Source organism: Aspergillus niger (assembly GCF_000002855.4).
Source record: "Aspergillus niger supercontig An15".
Classification (NCBI taxonomy): domain Eukaryota; kingdom Fungi; phylum Ascomycota; class Eurotiomycetes; order Eurotiales; family Aspergillaceae; genus Aspergillus; species Aspergillus niger.
The window spans coordinates 1,743,917-1,764,746 of record NT_166530.1 but is presented as its reverse complement, the minus strand read 5'-3'; the positions used below and the strand labels follow the sequence as shown (position 1 = coordinate 1,764,746).

General features: G+C 49.4%; 8 protein-coding genes and 5 non-coding genes across 13 annotated transcripts; 4 read left to right on the top strand and 9 right to left on the bottom strand.

Annotated features, from left to right (window-relative positions):
* Window positions 1-470: 470 nt before the first annotated feature.
* On the top strand, window positions 471-3,057 carry An15g07510 (uncharacterized protein; the record flags this gene model as incomplete). Its single annotated transcript, XM_059744817.1, has 4 exons — window positions 471-542; window positions 1,122-1,437; window positions 1,494-1,629; window positions 1,689-3,057. The coding sequence occupies 4 exons, from the start codon at window positions 471-473 to the stop codon at window positions 3,055-3,057; spliced, it is 1,893 nt and encodes a 630-aa protein (XP_059605592.1).
* Window positions 3,058-3,453: 396 nt separating this feature from the next.
* Window positions 3,454-4,479, bottom strand: An15g07500 (uncharacterized protein; the record flags this gene model as incomplete). Its single annotated transcript, XM_001397234.1, has 1 exon — window positions 3,454-4,479. One exon carries the CDS (start codon window positions 4,477-4,479, stop codon window positions 3,454-3,456), a length of 1,026 nt encoding a protein of 341 aa, XP_001397271.1.
* A 1,165-nt stretch (window positions 4,480-5,644) lies between these two features.
* On the top strand, window positions 5,645-6,882 carry An15g07490 (uncharacterized protein; the record flags this gene model as incomplete). Its single annotated transcript, XM_059744816.1, has 3 exons — window positions 5,645-6,261; window positions 6,507-6,729; window positions 6,787-6,882. The coding sequence occupies 3 exons, from the start codon at window positions 5,645-5,647 to the stop codon at window positions 6,880-6,882; spliced, it is 936 nt and encodes a 311-aa protein (XP_059605591.1).
* Window positions 6,883-7,789: 907 nt separating this feature from the next.
* On the top strand, window positions 7,790-8,452 carry An15g07480 (uncharacterized protein; the record flags this gene model as incomplete). Its single annotated transcript, XM_001397232.1, has 3 exons — window positions 7,790-7,998; window positions 8,113-8,235; window positions 8,323-8,452. 3 exons carry the CDS (start codon window positions 7,790-7,792, stop codon window positions 8,450-8,452), a joined length of 462 nt encoding a protein of 153 aa, XP_001397269.1.
* A 766-nt stretch (window positions 8,453-9,218) lies between these two features.
* Window positions 9,219-10,154, bottom strand: An15g07470 (uncharacterized protein; the record flags this gene model as incomplete). Its single annotated transcript, XM_059744815.1, has 4 exons — window positions 9,219-9,602; window positions 9,658-9,731; window positions 9,796-9,829; window positions 9,945-10,154. 4 exons carry the CDS (start codon window positions 10,152-10,154, stop codon window positions 9,219-9,221), a joined length of 702 nt encoding a protein of 233 aa, XP_059605590.1.
* A 602-nt stretch (window positions 10,155-10,756) lies between these two features.
* Window positions 10,757-13,156, bottom strand: An15g07460 (uncharacterized protein; the record flags this gene model as incomplete). Its single annotated transcript, XM_001397230.1, has 1 exon — window positions 10,757-13,156. The coding sequence occupies one exon, from the start codon at window positions 13,154-13,156 to the stop codon at window positions 10,757-10,759; it is 2,400 nt and encodes a 799-aa protein (XP_001397267.1).
* A 1,027-nt stretch (window positions 13,157-14,183) lies between these two features.
* On the bottom strand, window positions 14,184-14,271 carry tRNA-Tyr (GTA). Its single transcript has one exon. It is a non-coding gene; the product is annotated as a tRNA-Tyr (tRNA).
* A 598-nt stretch (window positions 14,272-14,869) lies between these two features.
* Window positions 14,870-14,958, bottom strand: tRNA-Tyr (GTA). The gene has a single exon. It is a non-coding gene; the product is annotated as a tRNA-Tyr (tRNA).
* Window positions 14,959-15,049: 91 nt separating this feature from the next.
* On the bottom strand, window positions 15,050-15,137 carry tRNA-Tyr (GTA). Its single transcript has one exon. It is a non-coding gene; the product is annotated as a tRNA-Tyr (tRNA).
* Window positions 15,138-15,956: 819 nt separating this feature from the next.
* On the bottom strand, window positions 15,957-16,045 carry tRNA-Tyr (GTA). Its single transcript has one exon. It is a non-coding gene; the product is annotated as a tRNA-Tyr (tRNA).
* A 369-nt stretch (window positions 16,046-16,414) lies between these two features.
* tRNA-Tyr (GTA) lies at window positions 16,415-16,502 on the bottom strand. Its single transcript has one exon. It is a non-coding gene; the product is annotated as a tRNA-Tyr (tRNA).
* A 288-nt stretch (window positions 16,503-16,790) lies between these two features.
* An15g07400 (hypothetical protein) lies at window positions 16,791-18,109 on the bottom strand (the record flags this gene model as incomplete). The annotated part of the gene is made up of 7 exons (XM_059744813.1): window positions 16,791-16,928; window positions 17,083-17,178; window positions 17,262-17,317; window positions 17,388-17,415; window positions 17,458-17,466; window positions 17,745-17,812; window positions 17,980-18,109. The coding sequence occupies 7 exons, from the start codon at window positions 18,107-18,109 to the stop codon at window positions 16,791-16,793; spliced, it is 525 nt and encodes a 174-aa protein (XP_059605589.1).
* A 234-nt stretch (window positions 18,110-18,343) lies between these two features.
* On the top strand, window positions 18,344-19,703 carry An15g07390 (uncharacterized protein; the record flags this gene model as incomplete). The annotated part of the gene is made up of 3 exons (XM_001397228.1): window positions 18,344-18,396; window positions 18,456-19,567; window positions 19,624-19,703. The coding sequence occupies 3 exons, from the start codon at window positions 18,344-18,346 to the stop codon at window positions 19,701-19,703; spliced, it is 1,245 nt and encodes a 414-aa protein (XP_001397265.1).
* Between the last annotated feature and the right edge of the window lie 1,127 nt (window positions 19,704-20,830).

Genomic DNA, 20,830 nt, shown 5'->3' with positions numbered 1-20,830 from the left:
AAAGCTTTGCCGTGGTGGCTGACTCCTGGCTGACTTTCCCCACGCACCACGAACCCCTGCCAAGTTGGACAAAGACAAGACTGGCCTGCCAATAAACTGCCAGATAAGGCCAATCCAGCAATTTCTGGATGGCGCCAAGCTTCCAGATAGTTTTCGGCGGCGGTCTTAGCTGATGCTTGCACGGACGGGAGGCCACCTCCTCTTCAGCCAGGATGTTCTGGGGAAGCTAGTAATACGAGACTAGCTTTGGCCGGGAAATTAACTTCCGCTCATCTATATCACTGGTCTGTTTGGCTTTCAGTCTGCTGGACCTCAGGCTGCTTTCTCGGGCCGTGGTGACCACCCCTCGTAGGTTCAATGAGTATGGACGCCTCTGCGAGCCAGTGTTTTTTTAACATCAACCATTCTTCCACCATGAGCAGCCTCTCACATATAAAATGAACGGTGAAATCTAACACTCCGATCAGACGATGCAAGTCATTGACGTCCCGCATTTCGATAGTGATGGGGTAACCCTCCAGCCAACGGTCGGATATGATAAGGTCACCCGACACGAACAGAAAGGGAAATGATCAAAGATGCGTCGAGCAGGGGAGGAAGTCCAAACAAATGGCATCACTCCCAATTATCTTGACCCCATCCACTTGGCAATGATATTAATATCGATACCTCGATCTGGTTGGTCGGTTCCGATGGCGCAAAGGACGGCCGAATCGTTATCATCGGGCGTTGATTCGAATCAGCGATGCCGAGTGGGACAGTCTAGGGCTGGTAGACATCCCCTAAGGCACGGACCCCTGCTAGTGGAAATACTCTGCCTAAGTAGCCCAACTGATAGCAAAGACTGGTGTTACATTGCGCGATATGCCCGTCCGGGCATTCGCCCCTGCAATGGCATCGTCTGGGGCTACTTAACCCATTGTTTGACGGCCGCCGGAGATCCGTCCGACCGTGCTAGCAGCCATGCTATAAAAGTCGGAAGCTGTGCAGCCGTTTCAGTCGACTCAGGAGCTGGCAGTTCAATCACTTTCACTATATTTCCCTGGCGTCTCAACGCCCAATCAACGCAATATGGGTAGGTGTGACAAAATGCATATCGATGTACCCTGGACTGACAATAGGGGACCGTTCTAGCTGCCTCAACCGGCGAGACTAGGGTCGCCGACGCCATTATCGCCAGTGAAGCCACCAACGAGGTAGGCGAAGTACAGACGAAGTCCGATCCCGAGAAGAATATCTATGAGGTAGATACTCAAGCGCTTGAGAACGAGGAGTATCCGCCACCCACGGAGGAAGAGCTCAGCAGCCTTCGCAAGGTCCCGGCCTATCTCCCCATCATCGCATACTCCCTTTGTCTGGTGGAGTTCGCCGAACGAGCATCTTACTACGGCGCCCAGACCGTCTTCTCCAACTTCATTGAGTTCCCTCTTCCGAAAGGTGCTCTTCTGACCCAACAACCCCTGGTCTACACAACGCTGACCGGCTGCTTGTAGGAGGAAATGGTGCGGGTGCACCTCCGCGAGGGACGCAGGAGACAGCTGGTGCGCTGGGAATGGGACTCCAGGCGAGTGATGGTTTGGTCTTGCTATTCCAGTTCCTTGCCTATGTCATTCCGATCTTCGGTGGATGGTGAGCCAAAATAAAATCCCCAAAACGGACACATGTGTGTGCAGTGCTCACAATATCAGGTGGGCCGACGTATATGTCGGTCGGTACTGGGCCATTTGTGTCGGAGTCGCTATTTGTGGTATTGCCCACATCATTCAGATCATCGGCGCAATTCCTTCAGTTCTGCAAGCTGGCACGGCGCACGCAGCGCCGCCATTCATCATCGGGCTGCTGCTGTTGGCCCTCGGTGCCGGTATCTTCAAGCCCAATATTGCACCCACAGTCTTGGACCAATACCGCCATCAAAAGCAGTACACCAAGGTTTTAAAGACCGGGGAGAAGGTCATTGTGGATCCCGAGATGACGGCTACTCGAACGATGCTCATCTTCTATGGAGTGATCAACGTCGGGGCATTCTACATGCTGGCCACCACATATGCGGAGAAATATGTGGGTTATTGGCTGGCTTTCCTGCTGGCCGGGATCATCTACTTCATTTTGCCGGTGGTTCTGGCGGCCGCCTATAAGAAGACGTACAGAACGCCGCCGAGTGGCAACTCAGATCTCGCCAAGGCGATCAAGATCACCATAACTGCTTTGCGCCAAAACAAGTGGCAGGTCTGGCGGAAGAACTTCTTCGATGCGGCGAAACCGAGTGTCCTGGCAGCCAAGGGGATCCAGGTCGACTGGAGCGACAAGCTGGTGGATGATGTGCGGAGAACTCTCGTGGCAACGGAGATCTTCTTCTATTTCCCCATCTACAACCTCAATGACGGCGGTATCGGGTCGGTCTCGACAAACCAGGGTGCATCGATGACGACCAATGGCGCCCCTAACGACCTTCTGAGCAACTTCAATGCCTTGACCATCATTGTGGCCGTGCCAATCGTCGATTACTTCATCTACCCCTTGCTATATCGGTACAACATCCCGTTTAAGCGAATCACTCGTATCACATTCGGGTTCACCCTGGCCGCACTCTCCGGTCTGTGCGGTGCCCTGGTCCAGTGGCGCGTATACAAGACCTCGCCGTGCGGCTACTATGCCTCCTCCTGTTCCGAAGTCAGCCCCATCAGCATCTGGTGGCAGCTGCCAAACACCATCTTGGGGGCCCTCTCGGAAATTTTCTGCAACGTGACGGCGTATGAACTGGCGTATGCCCGGTCGCCCGCGAGTATGAGGGGTCTAGTCATGGCGATCTTCCTCTTCATGACTGCTTTGTCCAGTGCGCTGGGAGAGATCCTTCTACCAGTCACAGAGGATCCCGACTTGATCTGGATCTGGGGTGCCCCCGCTGTTGCCCTCGCTCTCCAGACCATTTTCTTCTGGTACCGCTTCAGTTACCTGAACAACGACGAATTTATGACCGACGAAGCCAACTATGCCAACAGTGATGCGGAGGAGACCCCTATTCAGACCACTGAAGTGGAAAAGACGGTTGAGAAGTAGATGTGCACGGTCGAGGCCGAATCATTACGGTCCGAATAACGTTAGCCACATCTTGAATGGGCTACTTCATCAATACATATATCACGTTCAATTTAAACCGGGTTTGAGGAAAGCCGAGTCTATGATTTTTATTTCAGTATTGTATATGTAGTCTCTTCTGTGAAAATGTATGGTGATGGTATGATCTATTTTGAGTTGAGAGACGCTGCAAATTTGCAAGTGCGGCTACCTTGTCAGTGTCGGTAGCAGATTGATGGTATGAAAGGCTACGGTCGTGATTTCATGTCGAAATTAGTTTCCGATCAATGGCCCATGAAGTCCGGTTTCGGTAAAATCATGAGCGAATACTCCTCTGACTGGTGGGAGTGATCAGTGGATGGTTCATTGTGCCATGCACTAGATCTCATAAGCGAACGGAATGCTCTGCATCGCACCCTTCCTCTGGACACACCCTGCGGCGGCCACGTTCGCCTTCCGAACGGCCGTTTCAATCTGAGCATCGAATTCCGCCAGTGGAGCACCGGTGGCAACAAACTTAGCAAAGGCAGTAGCGAAGTAACCGACAAATGTGTCTCCGGCGGCAGTGGTGTCTACAACCTTCTCCACCGCGGCGCTGGGAGCAAAGCCCTGCTTGCCAGTGGCCGTGGAGTAAAAGGCACCCTTGGCTCCAAGTGTAATTAGAACGATCTGAACCTGAGCATGTTTGTGGAATAAAGGTGCCAGCTCTTCGGGCTTTAGGTCCTGCTCCTGCTGGGCAGGGGTGAGATGCTCCTTGACCGCCTGAGTCATGAGGACAGCTTCGGTCTCATTCATGGCCAGCACACTCGTGCCGGCAAGTGCAGCGAGGGGGATTCCTTCTGTGAAGACCGGCGCAGGATTAAACACCAGGTGAGAAGGGCAGGAAGGGTCGTTGAAGTGCTTCATCAGCTCCAAGGTAGTCGACCTCGGGATCTCGCCCTGCATCACGACGACGCCTTGTTCTAGATGGATATTCCGGGTGGTGGCGAGGACCGCATCTACATTATCCATTCCCGAGTAGTTAGCGCCGGGGACAAACAAGATCCGATTCTCTCCTCCGGCTCCTTCATCCACGATGATCGTAGCAGAGCCCGTTTGGCTGTCCGTCTTTTCCTGGATTCCCGTTGTGCTAACTCCGGAACCCTCCAGTGTTGGGCGCAGGAGCGCCGAGTAGTAAGGATCACACGCTCCTACCGCTCCGATCATATACACCGATGCATCTTGGTTGTCTTTGGAAACAAAGGAGGCGCGACCGCACGCGACTGCCTGGTTGGCACCTTTCCCGCCGGCGCTGATGGCGAGGGAATTGGCTGTCAGGGTTTCGCCAGCATCGGGGCAACGGGGGGTGTAGGTGACGAAATCAATATTCAGGGAACCAATCACACAGATCTGCGGAGGCGCCATGTTGTTCGTTCCTGGAGTTGCAAGAAGACGAGTCAGTTATCCCAGTGGCGGATATATGGTCAGATCGCTAATGCGGGGAAGAAGCACAGGTGGAGACTTACTTATAACGGTCGGTTAGTGATGACAAGTCAATTGATAGAAGCTTGAAAAGAACAGAAATGCCACAGGTAGCCGCTATGCAGAATATTGCAGAAATGACTTTCAATTGATGACTGCAGGCGAGAAGAACAATGGGATGAGTGAGAGTAACAACGAGGGACTTCTTTTGGCGGCGGGGTGATAAGGATTAGGTAAGTAAAATGGTCACATGATGATGACGTTGGAGAGGTTCCCGAGGTAATTCGTAGTAATCTATACAATGAATATCATATAGACAAACCGTTGGGTGTTCCAGCTGTCACCATTCTGGTTCGAGAATTAGTCACCGTGACTAAGTTCAATATAAGAAAATACGACATAGTATCCCATATTCGAGGGGGACGATGAGGTACTAAAGGCTTAGCTGAGTCCCAGAGTTATGGGTACCTCATAACAACATGTACTAGGCGACATATGTTGGTGACATGTCAAAGTAAACACAGTTTTGGTTCGCAAAAGCTTATCCTCCACTAGAAATACTTGAAGATCTTTGAAACTCCGTCTGTTCAAGGTTGAGTGAAGGCGGTCTAGTTTCTTCTGTCTGGATTTGGCCGTAATCCTCAATCTGAAGGATCGGATGTATTGCGCAAGGGATGGCGGCAAGATGGTAGTTGCAGGAGCAAGCATGGAATTATGTGCTTTAATAAAAGAAAGAACGAAAAAAGCAAAAAACCCAAGAAGCGGTCAACTTTCATGGAGCCACTGGCCGGTTGATATATTTACGATTTATTGCTTGATTTGAAGATTTATTGCATTTTACCTTTCTGGCTATTACCATCAACTCTGCCGCATTTAGCACAGCTTGTTCTGAACAGGAAGTACTTACTTAGCTCTTAAGTGTCATCACCGCCGCTATTATTCTGGCGCACATGGGTTCAAGCACCTTTGGCAACAGGCGATATTCGACTCCTGGAATCTCATAAACACAATAACCAAACTCCAACCTACCTCCGCAAGCACATTGTGGGATACTGTTTCCACACGGTCACTTGTCGGCTGGCATACACTACGCTTCCTTTGCTTGGCCATGGCAACCATAACTAAGACGACCACCACGGCCATCACGGCCATTGGCTGTCCAACTCTGACCTTCCGTCCCCTTCACCCCACATTAGGTGCCGAGTGTGAGGGCGTGGATTTCTCAAAACCAGTCCCGGACGCTGTCATCGAACAGCTTCGTGCCGCAATGGCTAAAAATGGCATCCTGGTCTTTCGTGCCACCGGACTTGACGATGCACGCCACACTGCCTTTGCGCGCCAATTAGGCGAACCGATGGTGGATAGCGCGGTCGGGAAACCGGGAGTGCCAAACCGACTCGATCCTAAAGGTGAGCTGATGGACATTGGGAATGTGGACGGCGACGGTCGGATCCTGTCGACAACGTCGTGGCGGTCGCAGCTGCTCCGGGGCACACGCCTCTTCCACGTAGATGGCTCCTACTTCCAACGCCGAGCGGGATATAGCCTTCTCCGTGCGCATCAACTGCCCCCAAGGGGAACCGGCGGCGCAACGGCATTTGCTGACACCAGGACTGCTTATGCCGACCTAGCGGAGGAGACCAAGAACGAAATTCAGAATCATGTGCTATGGCATTCGCTCATGCAGAGTCGATATTTGGGAGCCCCGGAGAATTGGCTCATCAGGTTATTGGTTTTCGTCTCCGACTTGGATGACCTCCGTCGTCTTCCATATCTAATGGCCGTGGTATGTTCACGACGTGGTCCGCGGAGAAAGCGACCAGCCCAGTAGGGCAGCGTATTATGTTGGCTAAACTGATTGATAAACCGCAGGGACTGATAGCTCGTGTACTGGAGATTTGGGTCCAGATTGTGGACATCAGCCTGCTCTTAGTGTTCTGTTACGCTTTGATGCGGATCCTTGTGCTGAGGTTGCTGCCTGAGGCTGCAACATCGCGTGGACGTCATCAACTGGTACAGCTGCACAAGCCCAGCAATCGAATGAATCTGTACTTGGGATCACATGCGTACCAGATAGACGGATGGAGCAGGGCAGACAGCAAACCCGTGATTGAGGCATTGATGCGGCATGCTAGTCAGGATAAATATGTCCTCACCGTGGACTGGCAGAACAATGGAGACATGATTATGTGGGTATGTATACCATTTGATTCTGTCCGTGGAAGTCGGAAGCAATGCTAACACCGTTAGGACAACACTTGTGTGATGCACCGATCATGTGGTGGCTCATATCAAGGACGGTATGTGCGTGATATGCGGAGAGCCACAATCTTCGACTCCGCGTAGCCGCTGGAGTAAGCCGGTGCGGAGAATGAAAAAGTGTTTAGTTCAAGCAATACAAGCCGAGAGAACGAAAACAGGTATTTTTCCAAATGTTATAACCTGTTTGCACATTTCAGGGGAAGAAGCAGAACCGAGACTGGAACCTCATGAAGAAGATGAAGGATGCTGGCCCCTGCACTAGTCCCCGTTTAGTTTCATTGGAGTGGGTACCTGACCGTTGAGGTGTCATGTCAGGCATCCAGACTTTGAAGATGTTTCCAGACCATAGTATCAATGGCAATTTAGTTCTCCTTTAAGACAGACATATCTCTCTGTACACAGTGATCTCTGATTCTCCGTAATCACCATCACTTAGATACTGTACTGCGGCAGCACCATGCCTAGACTCTATCTTCCCTGCATTCTGCCCAAAACGTCATTTTAGAAGCCCTGATGCAATCCCTCAAGTGGATCTGCAGGATCCCCCCAGCCCCTATCCCCTCACATCCAATGTCCGAGAATTCTGCCGAGCAGAAAGAGGGGAAGGAATCCTTAGTATCTAGTCAGCAGCGAAGCATGAATCATGCATGTGCATCACTGCGGAGGATCACCTCTACTCGGAGCATTCTCCGTAGCGGACAATATCACGCCTGCCTATAGGAAGGGGAAGAATAATCACAGGTACGAATGACAGATTAATTCCCGACCAAGTTAATGTCAATTAAGGTAGTACTACCTCCTCTTCCTCCTTCACTAGAGAGGAGGTACCCCGTAGGCAACTTCATATTTAACATAGTGTCGTCCCCTCACTCATCCTAGAGCCTGCAGTAACGTGTGTTACTTGGAAATACCTCTCTCAGTTAAAACAAAGTGCAGCTTTCCATTATTTACCACTTTTTAAAATTCTCCTCACAGAGATCAACCATCCAAAATGATCTCCCTCTCTACCCTTCTCCTAACTCTGACTCTGACTCTAACCGCAACCGCCCATCCCTCCGCAACCCACCAAAAACGCAGCGTGACATGCCTCAAGGTCGGCGCCACCGCAACAGCCACCTGGACCAACAGTGCCGATCAAACCTGCACCTATGTGGGCGTCGTAGGCAGTAATTATGGCGAGAATAGTGATGGCGATGGAGAGTATGTGAATTATTCCTTTTCCATCCTCTTTAATACCTTTCTTTCCCTATAACCAAGCCAACTCCAATGAAAGAAGCGGAAAGATGAGCTAATCACAGCAAACGAAACATCTAGTTACTCCTGCAACGGACGTTGTGGATCAGGATGTACCGGGGTCGCACTGGGCAATGTCTATACCCAGGATTGCTTTTCACATGATATCTGCTCGTATTTCGAGGATGCTAGTGGGGGAGCGAGGTGAGTAAATTTCCAGTTACATTCAACATCATGTAAAACATGATGTTCATATGATGTGTGAGGAACGCTAACATTGTTTACTACTAGTGACCCCAACTGCGGAGCAGCATTCAAGGCCGCAGAGGATGATTACTTGCTGGGGTTGGTGGATGGGTGCTCGCAGACGAATCCCACTAATGCAGTGGTGAAGCCGACGGCGAGTCCAGTTTGCACTTGATGTGTCCAATTTTTTGTTTAGGGATGTTAGTGATATGGGGAGGAACAATACGAGTGGCCCGTATCTTGACATTCGTTGTATGCATAAAAAGACAATATCTTCATATCTGACACAATATGACATCCGATGTAAGTACAGTCTAACCAGTCGCCTAATCGTATCAAGCATATTTACATGCTAAAAAAAAGAAAATGTTCATATCAGCAGCACATGATAAGTCAATCATTAATATCAGGAGAAACACTACTTTCGCTCCCCAATCAACTCTCTTGACTCATTACTAGTAGAACTCCCCTGTCGTGCGCCCACCATACAAGCACAATGCGCCTCCATCGGTGGACTAAGTGCTTGTTCAATATCATCCTGCAACACGCTCAACCCCGGCTTGCGCCTGTTGCTCGACGGTGTAGAGTTGGTGTTGGAAGAAGCCGACGGTCGCGACTGGCTGCTATTACTGCCGGAGTCACCAATCCAGCAGGGTGCATGGAAGCGCAGGAACTGTTTCAGATAGGGGAGACAGGGACAGATGATGATGAAGTTGGCTTCGATGATACTAGAAATTCTGTTAACAAGATGTACATGGTATTGGTCTGTGTTCTATACGCACATGAAGATGACGGCTAGGGCGATTTCGTATGTTTGGTCATCGGACGTTACCAGGGGCATTAGAGTCGCCAGCCGGATGATGCTGGTTATTATGGTTCTTTGATGCAATGAGTTGTTAGAGTTCAATTGACCACAGTGGAGATGTCTGGCGGAGGGTCACCTACAAACAACCAATTCCGAACATGCAGCCGACCCCGAGCTTCTGGACCAGGGGAAGCTTCAGCTTGGCTATGACTGGGATGGGGATGATGATCAATAATACATCGCTAACTGTGTTCGTAATAGCCGTAGCGAGATAGAATCCGACGCGGTTGACACAGTGACCGGTCGTGATGGTCAAGTCCCAGTTCTTGGCTATGGGTTGGCAAGGGAAGATGAGACCCAGGGTGAGAGCGATCGTGTAGCCGGCAATGAAGAAGGTGACGAGGAAGATGATGTTTCTCCAGATGCGGATCATGTGCAACAGACGATAGTAAAGCATCAGCAGAGCGAACTTGGCCGCAGCTAGGGTAGGGACGTAGATAATCGCGGCGGAGAGAATGGTCTATGGCTCTCAGCGACGATGCCAGTGTACAGTAGAAGAAGGATTGGTGACAAACTTTCACATAGATATCGAGAACCGCGGGAGTCAGGTACTCCAGGTGGACACCATAGCCTCCATAGCTGTAACCGTCTACAGAGAGAGGGACGTTAGATTCTCTGCAACCACTCGCACCGCCAGTATTGCACAAACATACAGAGAATAACAGATTGAGTACCAATCGAAAGGATCTGTGATAGCACAAGACATGTGAGTGCAAGGACCGAGACGAGGTTATTGCTGGTACACAATTACCCAAGCGAGGATTAAGCAGACTGCTGACTGCATTAGCTACCAGCCACTCACAGTCCAATCCATATAAGCATAAGAAAACGTACCATCATCCCACCAAAACTTCCTCATTATGTGGATCTTGGTGTACATTCGCATGACGAGTAAGATCGTGCAGAAGAAAATCCAAATAGCGCCCAAAATATGATTGGTGGTCCGTAACCATGGGTTGGAGAGAGTCCCCAAAGGAGCGTCACCACCAGCAGCTCTTCCCACCACGTCCATGTTGAGGAGCCGACAAAGAGCGGCAGTTTCCCCCGAAGAACGGACATTATTATCCGGTTGACCTGTCGATCGTAACGTAAATTGACAGATGGTGAGGAATGAAAGCCTCGTCGCATTTAAGTAACTGGAGAGGGATCGACTATCCCTCGTTTCTTCCCGTCGAGTGGCTGAGTATCAGTAGAGTTTCAGCCACGGCATCATCATCCAGAATTTCTGGCAACGAGCATCGACCAATCGTGCCGCGAACACCCGCAAAATGCTCAGCCATCTGTTTGGATGCGATGGGGGATCGTCACAAACCGGGGTCTGTGCATCGCGAATAACTTTTCACCCCCGGGTAGTTTAACATACGCCACCCGAATACTGTGCCCAAGGGAAAGTAGGTCGAACAAGCAGAGTCATTACCATAAATCAAAAACCAAAGAAGGGATATCATTACTGCATTTCGTCTATCATAAGGTTGAGAGATCGGTCTAGACCAATTCATCGACCCCCTTTCATGTACATATTAGATACAAGAAAAAGCCACCCTCGTCAGTTGAAGGTGGCCTGAACGCTAGAAGCCGCATAGAAGGGCGCTTTTAATGGTAGAGCTCAATGAATCAATCCAATGCAAAGCACCGCTCCACCGAGTCAGAGTTATTGCCCCACCAATTTGGCATCGAAATTTGCTTGCCCGAGCCAAAGAAGAGGAAGATCAACAGCATATTCAGGTTGAAACCCGCATCGAAAGCAGCGGCCACCATGTAGCTGTAGCGTTTCCAGACCTCGAACCGATACCGGTAGGCCCAGTACATAACAACATACCCGCCGATGATCGCCGATGTGTATCCCGTGCTGATATTACCGTAGAAGACCGCCAAGCCGGAGAAAAAAATGCTAACGTTCCATAGGTCAATGCGTAACCAGCGCGGTAGAGTGCGATGCATAATGTACAGGATCGGGGGCAGCACCGCGCCCACCAGAAACGCCCAGGGTAGAGGTTTCATCTCCTGCTCCTTGAACAGGCGGCTTGGTCCGAGAACTGCATACTGGACACCCAGAGTATTCGAGGACTTCAAGGACTGACCAGACCATTGGTTCAATGGATCCGTCTTCTTGCCCGACAGGTAGTCTCCTTTGGTATTGAGTACCCATCGGATCACGGCGTAGTTCACTGGAATACCGAGGACAGTGCCAAATATCTGAGAGAAAAAGACCGTGCGTGGCGGGATATGCATGTAGTGACCGATCTTCTGGTCCTGCAACATATACTGTGCTCGGTACCAGGCATCGCCGGCAATCGATCCGTAGGTGGACGGCCCACAAGGGTGCCGATGGCTTTTTCCAGCCGGAGTTTCGACCATGTAGCCATACACCAGCTCATTGAAGGATCCCACTGCCAATTGATAGTTCGAAATGGCATACAGGAAGCCAAATGGGACCACCAGCACAGCGGCGCTCGCCAGCGCCACAAACAATGTCCAGATCGGGATCCACAGATAGCCACAGGCAATCGTCACGATTAGAGCCACAAAGCCAGCCATGAAAAGCGCGACGTACCACCAGAGCGGGATCTCCTTGTATGTTCGCTGGAGAACATTGAGCCGATCGTGATACTGGTGGTTGATGCTTTGTCCCTTCTCCTGCGACGCCTTCCGCCGGGACCGAATAACTTTCATCAAATTATCTCGGATCTGGACGAAGCCAAAGGTCAAAATCCACGTAATGGCTGCGGTCACTTTCGCATAGTCAAAGAAGGTCGCCCAGAGGTTTTGAAGACCCATGTACATGTCACCGTATTCCGCGTAGGCGGTCTCATTCAGCTGATAGTCGGAGGTGACCACCTCAAGGGTAGGGTAGGTCGTTCCGTTCACGGTCAGCAGAGAATTCGACATGAGACCGTGCTTGTAAGACCCCAAGTTCCCCCATTTCGCAGCTGGAAGTAGGACCCAACAATTGAAGACGAAGGCCAGGAACAAAACGACCTGCGTCCACCATGGGGTAAGGAGGATCGACGAGCCGTTCCAATTGATGTTGGACCAGTCGAGAGACAGGTTCAGCAGACCCATGCCTCCCAACCCAGAGCCCAGGAAGTTGGCCACGGCGTTATGCGGTGCGACCCAGCACAAGAAGGCGAGGGAAGATGTGAACGGAAAGACGTATTCGGGCAAGAACTGCCACAGCGTCATTCCCAGAAAGCAGAGGAAGAAAATCTTCATCTGCCGCCGCGCGAGGGGGGATGAGACATCCTGTTTCCGGAACGTTTCGAACAACGTAGTCTGCATGAGGGCCTGAGGCCAGACGAAGTTGGGGTCATATAGCAGAAGCTGGCGGGCTAGTGCTGCGAAAGCATACCCAATCCAGACAATCGCAAACATGAAGAAAATAGCCACGGCAGCATTGACCCTCTCACCATAGTAGAGCTCCGCCATTGCGATCGGGGTATATCCGAGGTTGTAGGTAGCACCGGACGCCGCCGTCAAGGTGACCAGAACGTGTTCCTTGATGCTCCACGGCCCCGGGTTAAGGCTAAAGGACCAACGGGTAAAGGGCACGCGGATCACCCAGGCTGGAAGGACCCGCGCCAGAAAGTGACCCGCATAGTGGCACGCGATCTGCACAAAGAAAACGGAGTATGGAGCTTCGGTAGTACGGAAGTGGCTCATCATGGACAAGAAGGCACCGGGTACGACGAAAATCACGCAGAGAACGAAGTATCGAAAGGTAATGGTGTACAGGGTTGGGTCGTCAGTAAGGCTGACCAACTGGCGCACCTCGAGGGGCAGCGCGGCGATCTCGGGGTCCTCTTCGGCTGCGGTTTCGACCACATTGGGCTCTTCAGTCTTCTGGCTCTTCTCCAAATCATCCACGGGCTGTTCCTTCACGGACGCCGATTTGGATACGGAGTCGGATGTCTGGTCCTCCCGGTAGCCCGTTGTGGTGGCGACGGGCGACACATCGCCGGCATCAGAAGGCGCTGCATCGTCTCGCTTCCGTCGAAAAATAGTGGATAGGCCCATGGTGAAGAGCCAAGATCTAGCGCGCAGAGGCGGATGGGGTGAAAAGACGCATACCCAGGCAGTTCCTTCCGACGCAGAGAGGGGTGAGGCAGCCCGCAGTTATAGAAAAGTTCCATGATCGAGTGACTCCTCGCCCTCTCCGCATCAGGTAAGGGGGCGATGGCGCAATCGAGCAGCAGCACCGCAGCATTTTCACAGACCCCAGCTGCCAAGTCGGTCGGCTTCACGCCGAATGGCTAGAAAGTTGAACTTGTGCAGGTGGCACGAGCTAGGGCTGACCATCACGGTGAAAGATTGGGGAGAGAAAAAGCACGGTATGAAGCCAAAGTGGATGCCAAAATGGCGTTATCGAATCCTTCTCATTCGTGATGCGCCCTGAGATCCCCGCCCACAGCTTCTCCGAAGAAGCGCCGTGATTCGACAGACGCTGTTTCGAGCTCTTAGCAAACAACCGGCCCCTGGGCCATCCATGGGTCCGAGGCCCAAGAAGAAATTTTACACAGGAAGGTGGAAGAGCCAGGCTAGTAGAATTGGGCTTGAATACCACGGAGGGCAGACCGAAGAGAAGATCGTGGCCTATCAGAATTCAGCCCTTCCGCCCCTCAGGTCGGTCGCGCCCCAATGGGGTGCTTAATCCGGTTAAGCTTAGATAAGAGAAATCGATGAGCAAGATTCCGCGTGGATAACAGAATCGAGTGTGAGATTTGCCCGAGACGGGGCGATAATGAGTTGAGGCAACAGATAACGGAACGAGGTTGTCAGTACCCTTTGAATAGTTAATTGAGAACAAGCGACAGGAAAGATAAGCTGAAAGAACAATGCCCGCGGCCGCGAGACTTCATATATGCATGCATGGCTGCCTATAGGATTATTAAAAAAAAAAAAAAAACCATATTGGAGACTGACTTTTCAAATAGAAAAGATGAATATGGCTTAGTACTTGCAGACCAGGCGCAGGTTGAGACTACATGTCCTTTGGGCTGTTGACCAAAAAGGCTAAGAAAAGAAAAAAAAAATTTGACAGAATTCCCCCGAACCAGAATCGAACTGGTGACTTTTCGGTTACAATTATACCATTACAGCCGAACGCCATGAACCAACTAGACCATCGGGGGTTCTTGTTGATATCAGCTGTCAATTATGAATATATCAGGCAAAGCTGTATTTTACTTCTCACTCCACTAGGTCGGCTGCGAGCCAGCAAGCCATTATTGACTAATATAGAAGAGTAAACTTGCTTAATACAATATAAACGTAGAAGAGAGAGGGGGGTTGATTGATAGACACTGAATAACTGGTTCCTGTGTTTATGAAACACCACGAGGCGATCAAGATGCTTCGTTGCATTAGCGGAAGCTCGAAACAGCAGATTTCAGGAGTTTTGGATTACGGGGAGTTGCATAGAAGAAGCAATGGCTATAGGTATGGCCACCTGAGTTGCTAAACCCGCATGGAGGCCCGTCCTTAACGAGCAGTAAGGAGTAAAACTAGTATTGAGCAATCCCGACATGGTATGGGCCGTCCTGCAGGTAATCTCATGCCCCTCCAGCGCCAGTGGGATGTCCCGTTCGATCTGCGGCACACATGCTGTACCTTGGCTTGATGGTGGCTTGACAGTGGTTATGACCAATCAACAGCAGTCTTCGTCTTTGCAGCACTTCGGAAGAAGCAGTTCTAATGATAGTGCTTATATGTCAAGCAAAAACTAAAATATCCCCCGAACCAGAATCGAACTGGTGACTTTTCGGTTACAATTATATCTATTACAGCCGAACGCCATGAACCAACTAGACCATCGGGGGATTGTTACGATGATATACGCTGCTTGTTTATTTGTTAATAATGAATAATAGCATCGGTTAGTTGTCAAGCCAGGAAGAAAAATAAAATATCTCCCCCGAACCAGAATCGAACTGGTGACTTTTCGGTTACAATTATGCTATTACAGCCGAACGCCATGAACCAACTAGACCATCGGGGGATTGTTATGATGATATGTATCAATTTTTTAATTATTAACGTAACCGGACAACGAAGCGTCGCGCGACAACGAGCCGTCGGTGACCCTCACCGTCTTATATCTCCAAGATATACAGTATTTAATCTTACTTAATTCAGTCAAAAATGAAGCTATGTAAATATATAGAGAGTTTTTGTGATAGGATCTACTTGTCAGGCTAGAAAGCCTGTCGACTAGGTAAGGAATCGGCCACTAAACACCATGGATTCGTATAATAATGACAAAGGTAGCCTATATCCACGAAATAAACTGATCCTTGGGGGATCAGTGGTCCAGGCAAGGGAGTCGGCAGCTTATAGGCGACGGGAGGCTGTAGAATCATTATCGATGACCTCATGACTCCCATAATCGCTATAATACGTCATTCCGGTGGCTTTGCTCCCGATGGGTAGGTTATTCTATCACAGTTTTAATAAGGTAGAATACTATAACTTATCTATGAAGTCTTTAATTGCGGTTAATTTGCCCCAAAAAAGATGTATACTGCAGTATCTGATATTAAGATAAGTGATACTCGAAAATACTTAATACTAGCTATTATACTATGGTGATTACAATAAAAAAATTATAATTAGTCTAAATATTTGATAAAATCAATATTTAGTATATTTATGCATTTTTATCTGGGTAGTGCTGAATTACTTTATTTTGATTCGATTGTTAGTATTTTTCGTAGGCAGAGCGGCGGCTCGTTGTCGCGCCGGTTCGTTGTCCGATTACGTGAATGGTGAATGATGACTAGTCAATTAGTTGGCAGACCAAGAAAGAAAAATAAATATTTCCCCCGAACCAGAATCGAACTGGTGACTTTTCGGTTACAATTATATCCATTACAGCCGAACGCCATGAACCAACTAGACCATCGGGGGCTTGTTGACTTTATTTGTCATATTTTACACTTATAGAGGCCGTCAAACGCTGACTATCAGGACAAGAAAAAGGTTTTAATAACCCCCGAACCAGAATCGAACAGGTAACTAGACTATCGGGGGCATGTTGATGTAAGCTAAGTAGATTCTGTTTATGGATGCACAGAGTGTGAGGACCCGGAAAGTCCTCACATTATTCACTGCAAGCTTATAAGTGATGCGCGTTCTGAGCTGTTGGACTCAGAATTCTAGTCATTCACCGGATGGCCTAGTGGTTTTAGACCCAGAGGATTCACTGCCTGAAGCGCACCAGGTTGGTTCCTTGACACGGAGCTGGCTGTCAAGGCAGGGGTAAAAAAAGATGTCATGTCCCCCGAACCAGAATCGAACTGGTGACTTTTCGGTTACAATTATACCATTACAGCCGAACGCCATGAACCAACTAGACCATCGGGGGATACGATGGCGAAACAGCCAAAGTTTTGGCTATATATTCCAGCATTGTACCTATAGCAACTCGATAGTGACAAGTCGCACTCCCCGGTTGTAGCGACAAAGCTACGAAGGGGATATGCTGTGTTTCGAGGGCAGACCGAAGATAACTACCATAGTAATACCAATCAGCTTAGTATGGGAATATGCCCGTCGCCTTTTTCATCCAGTCAAAAGTGAGTGCTCTGTAGTACAGTGTCGCTGCTATTGGTTGAATGATATATATCCTACGGCGCGGAAACAAAATGGAACGCTATCCGTTACTACTAACTAGTAGTATTGCTAGTAAGATCCCGTGAAAGCGAGTACTAATGGCGGCATCCGATGGTTGTTTACCACCAAATACTGAAACGAACGCAACATCTGAGTTGATGATACATAACCCCGCTAGCTAAAGATCAAGAGAATGAAGTTCATTTTGCAAGCGTAGGCGTGTACTAGATTACCTGATCTTCGTGGGATGTCCCTTATCTGGTGTAGCAAGATCCGCGAGTTATCTCTAGCAGATCGATATCCTCCTGCGTAGAGGAGCTACTTCAACACACTATGTAGGCGTTCGTAATCCCAATTCTCCTTCTTGAAAGCCTCCAAAAGCTTGCTAGCCTGCTGACAAGAGAGGTGAGGATGAAGTCGCAGAAGTACTATCACATTGCGTACCTTGACTATCGTCACTGCTAGACTAACTAATAATGCGGTAAAACTGATAGTTAGCATGGATACTTACCCCAGTGAAGCTTTCATTTTCGTGACTGTACGTTTGTCGAAGAGGGGAGCCCTGGCCTAGCCAGATCAGTGATAAGCTTGGCTTCATACAGATTATGTTGAATCATTGACTCTAGCCAGGCCTCACCTGAGCCTCCGCCACCTCTGACACCAACCTACAACCATCATCTTGAGATCTATTTAGACCAAATACATACATTCAACCCCTGCGCCTTGAGAGAATATATTGATTACACAGTAGACGATGCATATGACAGATAGTGGACAAAGCGAGGGCAAAGGTAAGGAGGGTAAAAGAAAAGGGTAACTGATTCCCTTCTAAGAATGCAGTAGAGCTATCTCGACGCATGATCCAATACGGTCTGCCATGGAGTTATTGCTTGTGATCGATTTCTGGCAGCCGCTATTGATCGGTTCCTCCGGGTTAAACTTGTCGTTTGGCCGCATCAAATCCGGTTACGGTGCCATCGCAGCTGCACCGCACATTTCGCACGAATGACCCGGAATAGCCTGGAACTTCTAGTCTGGACTTGACTTCACCTGCCAATCTTCCTTTTAATTCATTAATTATTTTTATTATTATTATAATTTTTTTTTTTTTTTTTTTTTTTTTTTTTTTTTTTTGATACCTAAAGATATTGTTTGTGCATGATTTGATGGTCATTCATCGTCCGAGCACAACAGGAACCGGAATGACCTCATGGCGGTGGTTTCGGTACGGTCGGAGGCATCCGTGGCAAACCATGGATTTGTACAGCAGTCATCTAAGCCAGTCACAGCAGAGGAAGAGAGCTGGGCAGGGCCTTGAAGTGCCCTTATTGATGGATCCAAACTGTCAGGCCCCGTCATCTTGATTGGGGAAATTAGGGGGGAGGGAGGGAATACAGTATGCAGGGCATGAACTCGCTGTGAACAGGGCGATGACGTCCTTCTCACATCAGAGTCCCGGGGGCTGTCAGAACCCTTTCGCGCCCAGCTATTATAAACCACCGATCAAATGGCACCTCGGCAGTCTTCAAGGTCCATTCGTGTTCGCGTAGCCTTCGAATTTTAATCAACTGCATCGCTTTGACACGTCTGAAGATGCATGAGCACACACGAAAGCACAAGGTGGCCGTGGTCGGCTCCGGTAATTGGTATGCACCAACCCTTTCTTGCCGCTGCCGCGCATTTGGCTAATACCGTTGTAATCTAGGGGATCCACCATCTCCAAGATTGTTGCGGAGAACGCCAGAGAGCATTCGGACCTTTTCGAGCCAGAAGTGCGCATGTGGGTGTTCGAGGAGGAAATCGAAATCCCTGAATCCTCCAAGCACCACTCCAAACTAGGCGGCCAGAAGCACAAATTGACCGAGGTCATCAACGGAGTCCACGAGAATGTCAAATACCTGCCGGATATTGCACTCCCTGAAAACGTCGTAGCCGACCCAGATCTCAAATCGGCTGTTAAAGATGCTACATTACTCGTCTTCAACCTCCCCCATCAGTTTATCGGCAAGACCCTCGATGGTGTTGTCGGGCACCATCTACCCTATGCGCGAGGTATCTCTTGCATCAAGGGCGTCGATGTGTCTGACGGAACCGTGACCCTTCACTCGGAACTTATCATGGAGCGACTGGGCATCTACTGCGGCGCCTTGTCCGGCGCCAACATCGCCCCAGAGGTGGCCGCGGAGAAGTTTTGTGAGACGACCATTGGTTACGACACCCCTCCAATGGATGTGGAGGAGCGTGATGGGTCGCCGAAGGAAAACTTAATCAAGATTGATGAGCAGCGGCAACATAAGACTAAACCCACGCATGTCAAATTACACCCAGTGCCAAAAGATCTCCCCCCTGTCGACGCTGAGCTGTGGGAGACTCTGTTTGCCCGCCCATATTTCCATGTTAATCACGTTCGCGATGTTGCCGGGGTGGCTCTAGGGGGTGCACTCAAAAACATTGTAGCTTTAGCATCGGGGTTTGTTGCAGGAAAGGGCTGGGGAGAAAATGCCAAGGCTGCAATTATGCGTGTCGGCATCTTGGAGATGATCAAGTTTGGTCGGACGTGGTTTCCCAAGTCTGTGGATGAGAGAACCTTTACCGAGGAGAGCGCGGGTCTAGCGGACGTGATCTCCTCGTGTAGCGGTGGGCGGAACTTCCGGTCAGCTTGTCACGCAGTCGAGCAGGGGGTCAGCGTCAATGAAATCGAACAGAAGGAGCTCAACGGTCAGAAACTGCAGGGGACTTCGACGGCCTACGCTGTTTATGACTTTCTCTCGAAGCACGACCAGTTGAAGGAATTTCCGTTGTTTGTTGCTGTTCATGGTAAGCATTCTCTTCGGTTTTCTGTTCCTCGCAATCTCTCACTAACTTTTTGTCAGATATCCTCGAAGGGAAGTCTACTGTTGATGACCTCCCAGCACTGCTAGATGGGAAAAAGAAGAAGAATAAGAGCGCCTGAGCGTGCGTGATCACATTCAATGGTGCTGGGGAAGTAGATAATGAGATATGACACGTAGCTAGAATGTGAAAACCTAGTTAATAGATGAGTCAGAGTTAACGCTTTTAAAGCATCTTTTTAGCTTGCACCATTGCTGCTCTTGAGGTGCTGAGTGGTGGACAAGACCAGATCACAGCAGGTGCCAGTGAAGGTCTATCGCGACTGCCGTCACATGATGCGGCATTCTACATCCCTATGTAAGTCAGAAACAGGCGATAGTATAGACTCTGGCACGGTCAGCAACAAGCAAAACAAAGAATGAAAAGGATATACACATGTAGGAACTAGCTCGTTTTATCACAAATCTATCATCACCCACAGCTATACTTCAAATCCTAACCAGAGACTCTGCCATTGATCTAGAAATACATGCAATCAATCTGAGTACCTGGTTCAATGGTTAGCATTTTAGACGAGAAAACCTGCCAAATGGAGTCACATCACTATGATCAGGTATATGCTTACTTTGGGCTTACTGTATCTTCTCGGGTTATTAGCTCGTTGTAATTTTATACTGGCTACTTGCTTACCTGAAGTTTGGGGCTGTGTCACATCGATTTGACTTCTATTACTTAGTGGCCCAGGAAAGAGCTTTAGATGGCGACTAGGGGATGCACCTGAGATGGCCCTGATGATAGCCCAGTCATATGAGGCATCCGACTTGTGTCACCTTGAGTCACGATGTGTAAAGGCAAATGGCAGTTGCCTATTTCTGGAAGCAATTCCAAAGGTATTCAATCCCTTTAAAGTCTTCAAGATTCACGGGGTGTCTCATTTCGTTGCACTCATAGTAGCGGGACTTTCCTTTGTAGTCCACCTGGTTTTCGCTCCGTGAAATACCGGCGAGTGAAGTTGAAATTGTATTTGCTTTATTACTTGCTAAATTCACCCACTCTAGTATAAAGAGATCTCCTAATCACACACCACAGCCACACAGGAAACAATAGGGAACCACTTGCATGGTACTCTCCTTCTACCTACAGTAGAGCTCACACTGGCTCGGAATCATGTTTTTATATATATAAACCGGAACGAGCGTGTCGATACTGCAAATTATTGGCACACATCGACAAACACTGCCCTGAACA